At 41.4% G+C, this 17,873-nt stretch overlaps 1 protein-coding gene and 1 long non-coding RNA gene across 8 annotated transcripts in view; one reads left to right on the top strand and one right to left on the bottom strand.

Annotated features, from left to right (window-relative positions):
- Positions 1 to 17,873, bottom strand: part of ythdc2 (YTH domain containing 2) — a 175,517-nt gene that overhangs the window by 143,968 nt on the left and 13,676 nt on the right. For all 6 annotated transcript variants that reach the window (XR_013488106.1, XR_013488107.1, XM_078161883.1 and 3 more), the window contains exons 2-4: positions 13,029 to 13,194; positions 12,740 to 12,830; positions 12,286 to 12,479 (exon numbers count right to left, since the gene is read on the bottom strand). Coding sequence is in view for 4 of the 6 variants with exons in the window: in XM_078161883.1 (XP_078018009.1) it covers positions 12,286 to 12,479; positions 12,740 to 12,830; positions 13,029 to 13,194 (451 nt within the window). In the remaining 2 variants the exon portion in view is untranslated. The remainder of the gene's footprint in view (positions 1 to 12,285; positions 12,480 to 12,739; positions 12,831 to 13,028; positions 13,195 to 17,873) is intronic.
- On the top strand, positions 1,849 to 10,634 carry LOC144458722 (uncharacterized). 2 transcript variants are annotated; one of them, XR_013488109.1, is made up of 3 exons: positions 1,849 to 2,262; positions 4,591 to 4,669; positions 9,971 to 10,634. It is a non-coding gene; the product is annotated as an uncharacterized LOC144458722 (long non-coding RNA). The 2 variants fall into 2 exon arrangements; XR_013488108.1 differs by lacking the exon at positions 9,971 to 10,634 and having other exon boundaries at positions 4,591 to 5,229.

Here is a 17,873-nt window from a genome sequence, read left to right as displayed (position 1 = left end):
CTCCAGATGGGTCGGGCAAATTTTACACCGGCTTTTAGACGACCATCACATCATACTGAAGGCGATCAATATTGATCGCCTTCAATATGATGTGATGGTCACGTAGCCTGTCCATAATGATTAAATGTCACGCTGCTAGCTTGCTAACATCAGCACACGTAATGTATGCTAACATTATATTACATAGTGTTTAATGATACAGTCTGTTATCTCCCTATTACTCTAATCTTTCCTGCTTATCGCTCAAACAAATGATTCATTTCTATAATAATATCGGTACTCATTTAAGATACCTTCATCAGTTACCAGAGGCCACTGTCTAACATCATCAATCCAGCTATTCATGATGCTGTCACTGTAGGGAGTCAGTTCACAATGACATCATAATGAATTGATGACTGACACATGTCACCGCAGCAATGGCGCCGCCGCAAGATGGCGGCATACACAAGTGGCTCGCAGAATTCGTCTATAAAAAAGGTCAAGCCTCACAATGGAGGTCCGGTATCATAATTTACACGTTTTTAATCACAAAATGTAATATTTAATTAGTATGGCGGAGTTATCACGGTTGATTTACTGTAGCCTAGGCTATGAGGTTCTTGGGAGAGAAAAAAAAAAAACCTCTGCACTTAACGGCTGGATTGAAAACTTTCTCGAAAAGATTGTCCTGAGCCCACCATAGATCGCCAAAAGAGTAAGCTTCTGATCACAATTATCCCCATTAAGTTCCTTTGTGTGGTGTAGTGTGGGCTGCGGGGGAGAGCAGGGTCTCCACAGATATCTGGGGTGTGTCTGCATTGCATTAGCGATTTCTCACATCTTTGAACAGCTAGTGTTTGAGTACCAATTTTGCAAAAGTGGAGCCAACACTAATTTGAGTCTTATCTAGGGCCTCTGTTCGGGAGCTCCAAAAAGTGGCAAATCAAGGCTTAAATCATGTAGTGTTAACTAGGCATGACACAACATGTTTCAAGATCTTCCTCGAAGCTGAGGATGACAACGTTGAAATTCTGAGGATGCTTTCAGATAATTTTAGTGTAACGGAGGAAAAACAGAAACGCTTGACTCGGTTTGTGTGTGCTTTCTATTACTCAGAAGGAATCACTGTAAAAAACATTCCAGAGCTGAGATGGCACATTTTGACCAGTATAAGGCAGAGAGTAACAAGCTACCACCTACAGAGGATGCCCTGAAACAGCATATTGATAGGGGAGCTACATGTGCAAGCTCAAGTTTGGGGCCAGACCAGTGTCCTGCAGCGAATAACATTGAATCCTCTGCAAAATGTGAACATGAATGATAAGGTTCAGTTGAGACTACTACCACTGATGTACTACCAGCTTCTCAGGCCATCATTGAAATGGTGAGATGCCCCTGCAAAGGATATTGTTCAACACAAAGATGCTCCTGTAGGTCAACAGACTTACCATGCACTGATCTTTTACAATCACTAAAACTAGAATTACAGGCTGTGGTTGTATGACTCTGCCTACAAGTCAAGTTTCTCTGACAGTCTCCATCCATGTCAGTGAAAACATGGATGCTTCACACACAGAAGATCTATACAATCAGCACAGTTTCAAGATTAGAGTCACCAATTCAGTATCTGACCAAATGTCTCCCCTTCTGTCCCTGTTGAGTTATGGCACTGAGTAATGGCCAGAAAATGTCTTTTTGCAAGGCATTATGGTATCAAAATGAAGTTGACCATTGACTTTTTGGATATAAAATGTCATGATTTCTAGATATCAACCAATATATCGTCCGGCCAATATATCAGGCCGATATTTGGGTTTTTAAAAAGGTACTGGCATCAGCCTTTACCCAGGAGCATTCGGACGATTTTTTTTTCTTTTCGGGGCCTGATTTACAGACAGGCATATCCGCAGGCAGCCCAGTGTTGCTGGAGAACACGTGCAACGCATGCTTTCCCCTTCCCCGCTCTGTGCCTAGGGTACCAGCCTACTCTCTTCCTCTCTCTCGTCTCCATCCCTCCTGTTTGTGTGCTCACCGTGCTTTGTGTCTGTAACCCCTGCCCCTCCCCCTTCTGCTCAGTGCAGACACACAGACGACACCATATATATTGAGCAATGGCTTGGACAGAAAAAAAAACAAAAAAGACAAAAACAAAGTGGCTCCCAATGAGGAGCTGGCTCCCAGCATTCACTTCAAAGAGCCGTTTCGTTCGCGACCGACACATTGTTACAGCTGGAATATTGACAGTGACCAACGAAACAACACAGCTCCTGGGAGAGAACGGTAAGGCTTAAGTTTTGATCCTTCAAAGAATTGTATTTTTAATTGGTTACTCAGCTGTATTGTTGCCTTGAACTTTGAGGGTGAAAAATGCGAATGCCGAATGATCGGTCTTTACATATGCTTGCAACTGTATTGCTAGCTAGCGAACTAGATTCTACACAGGCTAAGTTAATTCTAGAGCTAGGCTAGAGAGCTAGCCTCATTGAGTTTGTCAATATGCATGGGCAGTGACTTCGGACACCACTTGTGGGATTAAATTGTAGTCATATAATGCCAACATTATCAATTTGGTGGTGTTTTGAGAGTTTCAGTCTAGTCTATTCAACCAAGCAGAGATATAAGCATGGTGGTCTGAGCAGCAGCCGTGAGGGGCCGGGCTGCTGCAACTGTGTGACTGCTGCTCCGTCAGAGAGCTGTTTGAAGTATGACAGGAGAATAGTCTATGCATGGTTAAAGTTTATTTGAGTTAACGTTGATAATGCACCGAAAATAGATGCAACAAGTCGCTTGCTTTTTAAAGCAGAAACTGAAGCAAGTTGTCAAAATGTGCTGCTTAAGGTGCACTGACATCGACGTAGTTATTTTCTCATTCAAACTGCTGATGTTAGGCACACATACGGGGTACATCTCACAGCTTTTTTGACAACGTTTCCTTTGCTAATCTGTTGTCTTTGCATAGAAGGCTACATAATGGGCCTACAACAAGGTTATTTTATGTAGAAAAAAGGGAAACTATGACACTCTTCTTTTAAAAATTAAGGACTGCATTTCAATGACTATTTTTTATGGTTGATCGTTTTCTTTTTTACAATGGCTACATGAACATGAACATTAAAAGCATTAAAGATGAGTTGACAATGAGCCTAATTAACCTAACAGCCTATTTTACATTCAGGGTTCAACGCTAAGGTTTTTTTTCACTTGCCCGGTTGGGCAAGTTGGTCAGAGATCTACTTGCCTGAAGTCAGTTTTTACCTGCCCTATAAAAATTGTTTAATTTAAGCGGCTATCAATTAACAAAGACTGCAGTTATTTTTATGTTATGTAATCTTTATTCACACACATTTATTAATTAAAACAACATATGTCATGTATTGTAGCTTAATTCCTACACAAAAATGACAGTGTCAGGGCTTAAAGTGAAAAATTTGTCAATCATTCTCCGTCTATAATTTTGCGCCCTACTTGAGCCATGCCCACCTCTATTTATTTTTCACCCCTCTCTCCAGTTCTGCTGTATTAACACTGGGTTTAATATATTTTGCTTCCATCTCTCTGCCCTGCTCTACTCTACTTCAACGCTACTTAGCTCTCTCTCTACTCTACCAGTAGACTACCACATCCACCTGTTGCACAAAACGCACACAGCAGTGTTTCCCCTAGGATGGAGTTGTAGCAGCGGAGGTGAAGCACACGCATGAAAAATAATTTTCACATGCGTGAGACTTTTTTGTATGCTTGCAAAGCACAACCTGCTGGGATGTTTCTGTGTATCTACTGGCACCAGAAGGGCTCTTTAGGACTAAGTACATACAGTACATGTGTGCACAGTAATGAGCAGGTGAAATGTCTGTCTAGCTTACATATGGGGTTTACACACTGTCCATTTCAATAACTTTGTCAACTGACAAACTGCACCGGGCTCGGGGTCAGGTTTGGTCAGGAAAATGCGGCCCGGGCCACTCTAGTGTGCTCACCTGTTTGTGTGGCGGAACTCCGCCGTGCGCGATACAGAGAGCAGAGGAGAATTGTTAACGCCTGACCATGTAGAGACAGAAATGACACGACGGCATAACACCATAAATAGTATATTGTTATGTTATTACATGAAGCGTCCGTCACGCAAAATAATATCAATGGGGGCTGTGGGCAGGACATTGTTACACAGCGTGTGCCTGTGACTTCAGGCAGAGAGACCGCTGCATCAGAGCTGAAGGAGCACGTTTTAAAATACATTTATTTTATCAATTAATTATTAACTTTTACTATTTTTAGCAACTAAGTGAGTTGTTAGTTTACATGCCCGACCTTGAGTTTTACTTGCCCCGGGCAATTGGGCAATCGGGCAATCGGGCAATCGGGCAATCGTTATTGTTGAGCCCTGACATTTTCTTGTGATAACCAGATTATGTCTGTTTGACTTATAATAGTATCTACCAGCAAACAATTTATCATCAGGACTGTTTTGAGATGTTGATGAAAGCCTTTTACACTATTGTTACCGTGATGCACCCATATAATGTTAACAGAATACGGGGGTAATGAGTTTACACAAAGGCACTAGATCAAAATATTCTGAATTTGTGTTTTTGTTTCTTCTTTTTTAAGCAATCCCCTGATGGCTGAGAAAACCAACCCCATATGGCAGCACTTCACCGAGGTCATATTTATGTTCAGACATACTGCGGTAAGCGTGTTGTGTCATTTCCGGTGTTTCTGTGATAGCGTCTCTGTGCTGCTCTAGCAAACTCCTACCAGCTTGTTTTCTGTTTTTCCTCACTTCAGTTGCTTAACATCTACTTCACGTCTTAACCCACACTAGTTCTGTTTAAGCACTTATAGCTCTCCTCTTTGTAACGACTTTCTTGCTAATCTTAGCTGTTGTTTGCACATTATTAGCCTTGTTAGCTACATTAGCTTAACACTTAGCGATGACTTCTCCTTCTCCTGCTCTTTCTTGCTCGGTGTGTCAGATGTTCAGTTATGCCTCTGCTTCCTTCAGCGACAGTGGTAATTGTAACAAGTGTAGTTTATTTGCTGCGTTGGAGGCGAGGCTTAGTGAATTGGAAGCGCGGCTCTGCACCATGGAAAATCACTCTGTAGCTGCGGTAGTTAGCCAGCGCCCTGTAGCCGGCACAAAGCCACACAGCATAGCCTCTGCTAGCGGTCCCCCGGTAACCCCCGTACAGTCAGGAGGCTGGGTAACTGTCCGGGAGAAGCATAGTACCAAGCTGAAGCCCACCAGCCTGTTCATGTTTCCAACCATTTTTCCCCACTCAGCGACACACCCACTGAGAAGAAAACTCTGATCATTGCAGCTCTATTTTGAGAAACGTGAAGTTAGCAACACCAGCGGCCTTAGTCAAATGTATCCCTGGGGCCAGAGCAGGCGACACTGAGTCAAATTTAAAACTGCTGGCTAAGGCTAAACACAGATTTAATAAGATCGGCGGCAATGACACCCGGTTACGCCAATCGAAGGTCACAAAAATTAATGTTGCCTTCGTGTGTAAATTTGCTAAAACTATGTGGGACTCTGCAGTTTTCTCTGGACCCCTCCCAAATCAGACCACTGATGAGATGTTCAGCCGCATGTCATCATTTAAATCGCTGGCTGTCCAGGTGGTGTCCAGCAAACGATGTGGGTTTCGTTCATCATTGGCAAACTTTCTGGGGAAAACCTGGTCTGATTAGGAGAGACGGCATTCATCCCACTTTGGATGGAGCTGCTCTCATATCTAGAAACCTGGCCATGTTTATTAGTAATTCAAAACCCTGACAACCAAGAGCTGAGACCAGGAATCAGAGACGCAGTCTTACACGCTTCTCTGAGCTTCTAGTGCAGTTACCCACCCATAGTTTAATACAAATGGTGTCTGTCCCCCGACCACCTAAATTATCTAAACCTAAAATTAAACAAAGAGGAGTTGTGCATAACAACCTCATAAAAATTAAAACCTCTTCTGTGACAGAAAGACAAATCAGGAGAATTAAATGTGGACTGTTAAATATCAGGTCTCTATCGTCTAAAGCAGTGTTAGTAAACAAATCAATATCAGATAATCATTTTGATTTACTCAGTCTCACAGAAACCTGGCTGTGTCCAGATGAATATGTTAGTCTAAATGAATCCACTCCTCCAAGTCATAATAATACCCACATTCCTCGAGGCAGCGGCCGAGGAGGGGGAGTTGCAGCCATTTTTAACTCTAGTCTGTTAATCAGCCCTAAACCTAAACTAGATTATAATTCCTTTGAAAGCTTTGTTCTTAGTCTTATACATCTGACCTGGAAAACCTCGCAGCCACTTTTATTTGTTATAGTGTACCGTGCTCCTGGTCCATATTCTGAACTTGTATTTGAATTCTCAGAGTTTTTATCCAGTTTAGTTCTTAAATCAGATTAAGATATTATTGTAGGTGATTTTGACATTCATGTCGACGTTGATAATGACTCCCTGGCTACCGCGTTTATCTCATTATTAGACTCCATTGGCTTCATTCAGGGTGAAAACTAGGGGTGGGGGAAATTTCCGATTCTTAGATGCATCGCGATTCGGACATGGACGAATCTGAATCGATTCACAAACGTCCAAATTTCGATTATTTAAATCTGTTAATTAGAGTAATACAGAAGGTTCTAAATAATGCGGAACTAAGAAGCGCGGTACGTGTCATCTCCGGGACACTTTGAGATGCGCACCTGGAGCAGACACGCCGACACGCGCACAGAGGAAAACAAACATGGCTGACCGCTACCCACCTCGCCGTGAGAGCTGAACAGCTTCTTCTAATTTAAAAGCAGATGTGTGGAAATACTTCGGCTTCTACAACGTTGACGGCGGAAGCGAACTGGACAAGAGTCACGTTATATGTAAGCTGTGTCATGCTAAAATAAAATACTTTGGCAACACAACAAACATGAGAAGCCATGTAACTCGATTCCAGCCTGACGGAGGAGTCAGGGAGACGGCAGGCTGTTGTTGCTGCGGCTACTAGTGGCGCTACCGACCAGAGAACAATCGAGGAAACAATTAGAAAGCTGCCACCCTCATCGGAAAAGGCGAAGCGAATTACGAAGGCCATCGCGGCATTTATTGCCAAGGATTTGCGTCCTTATTCTGTCGTGGAATATCAGGGATTTCGAGCACTGCTGCATACACTGGAGCCCAGATACGCCATCCCATCCCGACGCTATTTCACCGACACTCTACCATCAAACCAAAACAGAAGTCATGGCCTCACTGTTGAAGGCAGGCAGGTAGGAACGCAGTTACATGTGATGCGTGGATGTCTGTCGCCACCGAATCATTTGTTACTCTAACTGCGCATTTTATCTTGTGATTTAAGATACCTGTTGTTACCTTTGGTTCCGTACAACGAAGTTGTAACTTTCCAGTTTGCAAACATTTCCATTTATATGTTTAATAAAATATAATGGAAATGAATTCAACTCTTTCTTATTACAAATGCACTGTTTTTAAAAATTGCAAGTGTTGAATGCTTATTCAGTGAGACAAAAAGAAATGTGTGTTGTGAAAAAGTGCATCAATATACATAAATTAAAAATGCATCAATAATCGTTTTATAATCGAATAGTAGCCCCTGAATCGTAATCGTAATCGAATCGTGAGGTGCCCAAAGATTCCCACCCCTAGTGAAAACCCACTCACTGTTTTAACCATACCCTCAATCTAGTTCTGACGTATGGAATTGAAATTGATAAGTCTTACCACAGAATCCCTCTCTATCAGACCATTATTTAATAACTTTTGATTTCTTTTTACTTGATTACACGCCACTTAGCAACAGTTACTATACTAGATGTTCATCAGATAGTTTCCATCTATGTTAAATGTAATACCATGTCCTTCTGTAACAGAGGTTTCCCGTACCGACTTTAAACTCTCCCGAATTGATCATATTGTCAACAGCGCTGCAGGCTCGCTGCAAACACTCGACTCTGTAGCTCCTCTTAAAAAGAAGTTAACAAAGCAAAGAAAGTTCGCTCCTTAGTACAACTCTCAAACCCGAAAATGAAAACAAATATCGCGAAAATTTGAAAGGAACTGGCGATTAACCAAACTGGAAGAATCTTGTTTAGTCTGGGAACAAAGACTCAAAACGTATAAGAGGGGCCTAGGCTACTTAAGGAAGTCTTACCTTTAGTTAACACTCACTTATTAGACATGATCAATATATCTTTGTTGACAGGCTATGTACCACAATCCTTTAAGGCAGCTGTAAATAAACCTCTTCTAAAAAAGCCTACCCTGGATCCTGAGGTGTTAGCCAACTATAGACCAATATCTAATCTTGCTTTTCTTTCAAAGATCGTTGAGAAAGTAGTCGCAGACCAGCTGCGTGATTTTCTCCATGATAATAATTTATTTGAGGAATTTCAGTCAGGATTTAGAGTGCATCATAGCACTGAGACAGCACTAGTTAAAATCATAAATGATCTTCTGATTGCTTCAGAGAAACGACTCCATACTTGTTTTATTAGATCTTAGTGCGGCATTTGACACAATTGACCATCAAATTCTGCTACAGAGACTGGAATATTTAATTGGCCTAAAAGGTTCTGCACTAAGCTGGTTTAAATCTTATTTATCTGACTGTTTTCAGTTTGTTGACGTTCATAATGAATCATCCTTATGTACTAAAGTTTGTTTTGGAGTTCCACAAGGTTCTGTGCTTGGACCAATCCTTTTCACTCTATATATGCTTCCTTTAGGTAACATCATTAGAAATCACTCTGTAAATTTCCATTGTCATGCAGATGATACACAATTGTATTTATCGATAAAGCCAGAAGAAACTGATCAATTAACTTAAAAAAAATGTCTGAAAGACATAAAAACCTGAATGAGCACAAATTTCCTGATGTTAAATTCAGACAAAACTGAAATGATTGTTCTTGGCCCCAAACAACTCAGAGACTCTTTATCTGATGACATAGTTTCTCTAGATGGCATTGCTCTGGCCTCTAGCACTACCGTAAGAAACCTCGGAGTAACATTTGATCAAGATTTGTCTTTTAATTCTCATTTAAAACAAACCTCACGGACTGCATGTTTTCATCTGCGTAATATTGCAAAAATTAGGCCTATCCTGACCCGAAAAGATGAAGAAAAATTGGTCCACACTTTTGTTACCTCTAAGATGGATTACTGTAAGTCCCTATTACCAGGTAGCTCTAATAAGTCTTTAAAAACTCTCCAGCTAATTCAGAGTGCAGTGGCACGTGTACTAACAGGAACTAAGAAACAATTTCATATTTCTCCTGTTTTAGCTTCTCTGCACTGGCTCCCTGTAAAATCCAGAATTGAATTTAAAATCCTACTGTTAACTTATAAAGCTCTAAATGGTCAAGCTCCATCATATCTTAGAGAGCTCATAGTGCCATATTATCCCACCAGAACACTGCGTTCTGAGAACGCAGGGTTACTTGTGGTCCCTAAAGTCTCCAAAGGTAGATCAGGAGCCAGAGCCTTCAGCTATCAGGCTCCTCTCCTGTGGAATCATCTTCCTGTTACGGTCCGGGAGGCAGACACCGTCTCCACATTTAAGACTAGACTTAAGACTTTCCTCTTTGATAAAGCTTATAGTTAGGGCTGGCTCAGGCTTGCCTTGTACCAGCCCTTAGTTAGGCTGACAGAGGCCTAGTCTGCCTGGGGGACCTCCTATAATACACCGAGTGCCTTCTCTCCTTCTCTCTCTCTCTCCTTTACTAACACTCATGTCCTGTTACTGCATCTCGCTAACTCAGCTGTACTGCATGTCACTGACTCGGCTTCTTCTCCGAAGCCTTTGTGCTCCACTGTCTTGCAGGTTAACTTATATCGCAGCAGTGCCTGGATAGTGTGACGTGTGTGGTTGTGCTGCTGCCATGGTCCTGCCAGATGCCTCCTGCTGCTGTTAATTTTTATATACTTTATTAATCCCAGAGGGGAAATTCAATTTTTCACTCTGTCAATTACACACAGGTCCAAACACACACGCACAAACTGGACCTATACATGCACTAAGTGGAGAGATGTCAGAGTGGGCTGCCCATGACAGGCCCTCCGAGCGGTTGGGGGATTCGGTGCCTTGCTCAGCAGTGCCCAGGAGGTGAACTGGCACCTCTCCAGCTACCAGTCCACGCTCCATAGTTTGGTCCGGATGGGGACTTGAACAGTCATACTTCTACTGTTATTATACACACGATTATTGTCACATATGTATACTATCATATACTTCCAACATATTGTACCACAATAGCCATAATTATTATAATATTATGGGGCGTCGGTAGCATAGTGGATAGTACCAGCGCCCCATGTACAGAGGCATTGCTTCGCTGCAGCGGCCATAGGTTCAAATCCGACTTGCGGCCCTTTGCTGCATGTCAGTCCCCACTCTCTCTCTGTCTCCCCATTTCACTCTCTGTCCTGTTATTAAAGGCAAAAAGCCCACAAAAATAAATTAAAAAAAAAAAAAAAAAAATTAATATTACTTCAATTAATATTGTTGTAAGCTACTGTTATTACCGTCTGTCCTGCATCTCTCTCTGTCTCTGTCTCTGTCTCTTTCTGTCTCATTGTGTCATACGGATTACTGTTAATTTATCATGTTGATCTGTTCTGTACGACATCTATTGCACGTCTGTCCGTCCTGGAAGAGGGATCCCTCCTCAGTTGCTCTTCCTGAGGTTTCTACTGTTTTTTTTCCCTGTTAAAGGGTTTTTTGGGGAGTTTTTCCTGATCAGCTGTGAGGGTCTTAAGGACAGAGGGATGTCGTATGCTGTAAAGCCCTGTGAGGCAAATTGTGATTTGTGATATTGGGCTTTATAAATAAAATTGATTGACTGATTGATTGATATACTTAAATACTGCTTACTAAGTACACTAAATCCCTTTTTCATTTGAATGTTTATTTGACAGTTTCCATTACTTGTTCTCTACCTCTTAAATACAATATATATATATATATATATATATATATATACATATATATATATATATATATATATTAGGGGTGACCCCGAATAGTCGATGATTCGGTGATTCGATTCGGAGAAGTCTGATTCAACTGCCAGTCTCGCCGTCGAATCGTCACAAAATGTGGTTATGAAACAAGGTCGTACCATTCTTTCTATATGGGGGTGCTCACTGCTGCTGAACATCTTGATTTGACATAGAATGTATTTGTTTTCTAGTAATTCATGATATATAGCCTATTTTAATACAAACATCAGCCTAATTTCTGTTAACAAAAAATTGAAAATGACACCTGTGTTTCATCAGGTTACACCCTGCCTTTCCGAAACCCCGCCTTTCCAAAAATAGACCTCCATTCTTCGTAATGGCGGGGTTCCCCATTTTTTCTAAAGGCCCCGCTATTCCGAATATTGGGGACAACCCCTCCATTCCGAAACCCCGCCGTTCCGAAACCCCCCCACTCCGAATTTGATTTTCAAGTCCATATTTCTCTGAGTTTCCTGCATCAAACACTGCCACCCGCTCTCCGGCCGCACTCACACAATTCTGAAATAAGCTGTAGCCTACTACAAAAGCTTGAAATGAACGTTCAACTCATTGTTGAACAACAGATCTCTTCCATCATCTCAAAAGTTGGGTTGTAACAGTATAAGATTTTCATGGTACGATAACCAGCCAACAAAGTTTCACAGTATCACAGTATGCAGTATTACACAACATCACTCTGCAGTTACACCTCCAAAACACTAATCGGTGGTGGGGTTTCTGTGAAGTGCTGTTAAGTTTAGTTGACTCAAAACACACATTAAACATGGCTTAATAGCAACAATTTAAATTACAAGAACAAATACCAGCTTCACTATAACTCGCAGGATACACAGCCACAGGCCTGTGGCATTTTACATTGTACAAATTAGCGTAGTGGCTAGCAAAGATTTCTTCTGTTCATATGAAGCCAGGGACAACAACAACATTTAACAAAGGTAACACTACAAATTTCGGCTTACGGCGTAGGTACAACAGCGATTCAACATAGAAGTATAAATCTCACTTAAGTTACAGTGACACGGACACAGAGGTCTCTAGAAGTAGCTATTGAGTTTTCTCTTATGTATCCCAGAGAAGAAAGATGGAAAATGAGGAGAAAGATAAAAGCAATGTGAATACTTTATACAATAGGTGGTAAGCGTAGACAGCACCCCAGTGGATGTAAGCATCATTTCATCAAATATTTAATTTATTTACTTATAGAGTGGATTATACTGTCACATTGAAACTCTCTGTACAGTCCTAGATTATATACAAATGCTGTCACTTACCAGGTTTAGCAGCCACAGACATACCACTTCTGATGTAGGGCTGCATGTCTATACGTTCCTTATTGGTGGGAAACCTCTGAAGTAAGCTGCGAATGAAATATGAGGAATTGTGGGAGACCGTGAGAAGCATGGTTGGCCGAGGTTTCTCTAAACCATTCTTCTTCCTGATGGTGAGGAAACGATGTGGTTCTTTTCTGAGAGAGAGAAGGGGAGAGAAATTTCTTCCATTAACATACACTTCAGCCATGTGTGTAAGCTTAAGCTACACCTTAACCCCTTAACACAGAACTACAAACCAAGTTTAAATTTGGAAGAAAAAAAAAGCCTTCTACCTCTTTTGTTAGTGAGTATATGCCTTGGTAAATTACATACAGTCCTAGTAATACTTTCAACACAATTCCTCAAAGAGATAATCAGATAATTGATGAACACAGGTCATAGTGGAGGAACTTACCCTTTGCTCTTAGAAATGTAACCCAGGGACTGTGCCAGTCGATGAACGAAAGCCCTCTCAGTACTGGTAAAGGAGGAGGGAAATTCCATCTCTGCTCAGTTCAGGAAAGGAAAGAGGAAATATTAGGACACTCTACAAGTCTAAACCCTCATTCCTTCCTGCTCACACTTTGATGAGTAGTGATTATGACAGTGGCATACCCTTGTCATATGATATGCAGTAACTGTAAGTAATGTTTGCTAAGGTCTGCTTTTATTTTCAGATATAAAATAATAAAAACATTCGATACCATTTTCGTCACTGTAGCGAAACCTCTCCAGACAGAGGTTCACTGCTATCTTGACTTCTTCATCGATGTGAGTTCCTTTAAGGATGCTGGAGATTGAACCACAGGGTGGTGTGTTCTTGCTCTTGGCTGGTTTATGTGATGCTGTACCAGATTTCGACATGATGTACTGCAACACAACAAGAATTAATGTTACCAACAGGCACTGTTGGGCAGTAGCGTCACTACAGTAGCGGACGTTTGTAGTTTAACTACATTTCTCAGTAGCTTGGTGGTAGCGTTGCTGTTTTCTGAATCAAGTAACTTCTCAGTAGTTAAGCTCTTTTATTGATCACTTAGCACGGTAGCGTCCACACAAGCTACATTTCTAAAATCATTTCTGAAGCTCAAACAAGGCGGGGATTTCTGTTATGGACTGAAATAAAACTGTCACCGCTACCACACAGAGTCACTTCCACATGAAGCTGACGGGGGACAGCCCTCCATTCCGAAACACCACCGTTCCGAAACCCTGCCGTTCCGAACGACCCCCACTCCGAAATTGATTTTCAAGTCCATATCGAGTTTCCTGCATCAAACACTGCCAGGCGCTCTCGGGCCGCACTTGCACAATTCTGAAACTTGTTGTACTACAAAAGCTTGAAATGAACATTCAACTCATTGTTTTTTATTGACAGTATGTCACTGTCTTCATTTATTAGGCCTATGTATAATTTCACTAGCAGCAAACACATTTAAAAGGAGACGCTTGTCAAGTCTTTTTACACGCGTCGTCCATGGTGCTAAAATCCCCGCTGCAGCCGCCACTCCTGCTGACAGCAGACCAGGGGAGAAAAAAAAGACATTTCTTTGCTCTGTGCTTTCAGAAAATAACCAGGGTTAGAGTAAGAAAGACCAACGGTCTGTACAGCAGTCCCACTGTGTTTGCCAGGGCATATCAGGCTGTGTGATTATGCGCAAAGTTTGGTTTGACGCATTGGAGCAATTTCATACAATTTCGGACATTTAACGTGATAAACTAATTTCAATTCAACATGGTCATTTGCCTAGAGGATTCAGCTGAAGCATAATGAGTGTTATCTGTCATTAAGATGAAGTATTTGCTTGTTTTGTGGTTAATTATGCACATAATCCATTTGACCCCGTCATGAATGGGATTTTTATTCGTTCCTGCAGACAGAGGCAAAAGGGTCAATGCGCAGCCTCCATTTCCTTTGCGTCCGTCTCGTTTATTCAATCTTTGTAAACACAGTTGGGATTTGTAGGGGACATGTGTATGCTGCTCACTATAAAATGTGTTTACAAAAATGTGTTTACTAGCCTCATTTCTAGTCAAAACAAATCTCTTTACACTTAAAAAAACTACTTGTTTCAAACAAATTTTCACTTGAAATAAGTATGAAAATCTGCCCATGGAGCAAGGTTTTGTTTTTTTTTTGCTTGCAATAAGAAAAAAAAACATGGACAGGACAGATTTTTTTTCTGCTTATTTCAAGTGAAAATTGTCTAAAAACAAGTTACTTTTTAGGTGATGAGTCTTATTTCAATTGTAATGAGATTTGTTTTGACTAGAAATAAATATTATTGGTAAGATTTTGAGTTTTTGCAGTGTACATACACATACATACACACATGTACGTTTTTGACCATGTTGTGACTGTTTGAAGCAGGTCTTCATTCTTGCTGTTGTAGTTTGAGTCGTGTTGGGAGTTAGTGCAGCTCACTGTTCAGCTCACAATAAACAATTGAACTTAACTTTTTTACCTGCCTATCTGTTTGACTGACAGTTTTATTCATCAGTAAGATAACACTGACTTGGCACAAAGTTGGTTCAATTTAGTAAAATGCTTGGATGTAGTTGCACTAGTTACTTTCATTTTGCTGTAGCTTAGCTTGCTACATTTCTGAGGGTGATAGCTTTGATGTAGTGAAGCTTCATTTAATATTAGAGTAACTAGTAGCTTAGCACACCACACTTTCCAAGTAGCTTGCCCAACACTGCCAACAGGTTTGAACAAAATATCAACTGTTTCCTGACTTAAGTCATTTCCAAATATAAAATTTAATAACAAATCCCTGCACGGCTACTTGCATTAGGACAAAGTTAAATGTGACTGTATTTGGCGAGGTTGGTGGTGAAAATAATTATAATAATATAATAATCTTCTATCCAGGGTGTCTAATTTTATATTGTGATATCATTTATTTATTTCACATAATTAGTAGCTAGTTCCTAAAAGGCAGAGGATATTTGCTGTCGCTCTGGTTGAGGGTGAGAGGCTGTCAGCAAATAGTTTGCTGGGTGGATCGTGGGGAGTACCACCAGTTGATCCAGGAGCTTCGCCTTCATGATGGCTGTTTCCAGGCATATTTTAGGATGACTCGGGGGCAGTCTTACAACCTGCTGTCTATCGTTGGGCCTAGGATAACAAACATGAATACTAACTACAGGCAGTCCGTTGGTCCTGCCGAGCAGCTGAGCACCGTCAGTTTCTCCTCCATTGTTTACCAACTGTAGACTTGTTGTCATGACCACCACAGCAGGCCTCTCAAATCATCCAATTGAACAATGGGAAAAAAGTGATGATGTGAGGCGATTTTCCCCTCTGAGTTGAAGATTTTTCAACTTGAGGAGTTCAGAGCACTCCAGCAAAAATGCCTGGCACCTGGCGCACAGACAGGCAAGGCACATAGCAACAGCAAGCAAAAAGCTTCATTTTCATTAAAAACAATTACAAAAAGCCTCTTCCAAATGCTAAAAGCTTTCTGTGTAACCGGTCTAAGTGGGTAAGGGCAAATAATGGAATGGCTAGAACAGTCTGGTAAGTTCAGAAAATTACATCACTTTATTGTAGTGCAGCCTTTAAAACCAGGAGGAGACAACACTTACCATATTACGATATCCAAAATCTAAGACAATATCTAGTCTCATATCAGGATAGATATAGTATCGATATATTTGACTAGACCTAATATGTACCATAGAGTATTTTCTGGAAAGTAAATAAACTGTCTAAGAACCCAACAAGAATCTCTGTTTTAGATATCAAATGTAAAAATCATTTAAATAATTTTGCCACTGAATGCCAGTGAGTTTTACTCACTGATTTACAACATTGCCATATTAGCCTTATACACCCAGATAAATTCCAGGGAGGGCTATAATCGTACAAATGGTTTGGCAAACTATCAGTGTGATTTATTATCGGATAACTGAGAAGTATGCATTGTTTGGTAAAAGGAGAACACCGCCTACTTTACACAGTCACTTCAAGTACTGACTGGTGGCTGAATTATAATTCCATGGCTGGCTTAATTTTTGTGAAAGTGGTGACGATTTTGTTTCTTTTCTGCACTCAATGTTAACCCGACAAGATGAGCCGTTTTGTTTTTTGTTGTTCTTTGTTTTGTTTTTTTTTGTTTTGTTTTTTTTAAAGACACGCCGGTTAGAGTGGCAGCAAGTCTGAGTAGCTCCTGTTTTTGAGTGTGTTTTTTTTCTTTGTTAATGATTGTTAATTTTTCCAATGTGATGAGTAAAGATCTGAGAGGAATCCCTTACGTAGTTAGACACCCAATACCGGCTGAGCCGAGGAAGCTGTTCAGAGGCTGCAGAGCAGGAGCTAAACTAAAGGCTAGGAGGTGGAGATACAAGCCTTTCCTGCCGTTGGTCATTATGGGGAATGTCAACTCGCTATCCAACAAGTGTGACGAGCTGCTGGCACTGGTGAGGAGCCGACGACTCTACAGGGAGTTCAGTGTCATGTGTTCCACAGAGACGGGGCTGAATGACAAATGTCTCCTGTGTGAACCTTCCTGGCATCTCTACTGTGCAAGCTGACAGGGACACGAAGGTGAGCAGCAAAAACAGAGGTGAGGGATTGATCCTGCTTGGGAACAATAAAAGGTGTCATCCTGGACATGTCACAGTGAAGGTCAGGACAGGCCAGGATATTGAACTTTTGGCAGTCGGTCTTAGACTGTATTATGTACCACGGGAGTTTTCACACGTTGTTGCCATTATTGTTTATATTCCACTGCGGGCAGCAATGGCAGTGGCATGTGACGCCATCTATCAAACTGTTGCTAGGATTCAGACCCAACATCCTAGTGTATTCATTGCAATAACGGGGGGATTTTAACAACACTACTGTCTTCTTCCGTTTGACTGAGTCTGTTCAGTATGCGAACTGTCCCACCAGGGAGAATGAGACACAAGATTTGTTTTATGGAAATGCCAAGGACACCTATAGTGCCTCTGCCCTACCACCTCTTGGCAGATCAGATTATAATCTGGTCTCTCTCTAGCCTACATACAAACCCTGTGTATTAAAGTTGCCTGTTACCACCCGCTCAGTCAGGAAGTGGTCCCCAGAGACCAGTGAGTCTCTAAGGGACAAATGTTTTGAATGTACCAACTGGACTGTACTACTGGACCCACAGGACAACAACATGAACATGGACAGGAGGGTGGACATTCTAACAGAATATATAAACTTCTGTAGGGACACTGTGATGCCAGTTAAGACTGTAGGCTGCTTCCCCAATAATAAACCCTGGGTGAACAATAATATCAAGCAGCTCCTCAACCAGAAAGGCTGGCATTCAAGAAAGGGGACAAGGAGAAGTTCAGGGAGGTTCAACTTCAGCATGAGCTGAAGAGGAGACTGTTGTTGCAAAGCTGGACTACAGAAGAAAGGTGGAGAGTAAGCTGCAGCAGAACAACATCAGAGAGGTGTGGAAGGGAATGGGGAACATCACAGGCTATGCAAAGAAGAATAGCTAGGTTATGGTGGTGTGAACAAAGCCAACAACTTCAACCTGTTCTTTAACAGGTTTGATGGAGGGGAC

Source organism: Epinephelus lanceolatus, chromosome 19, assembly GCF_041903045.1.
Source record: "Epinephelus lanceolatus isolate andai-2023 chromosome 19, ASM4190304v1, whole genome shotgun sequence".
NCBI lineage: Eukaryota > Metazoa > Chordata > Actinopteri > Perciformes > Serranidae > Epinephelus > Epinephelus lanceolatus.
The sequence above is the reverse complement of the archived record's forward strand: the minus strand, read 5'-3'. Positions and strand labels throughout refer to the sequence as shown.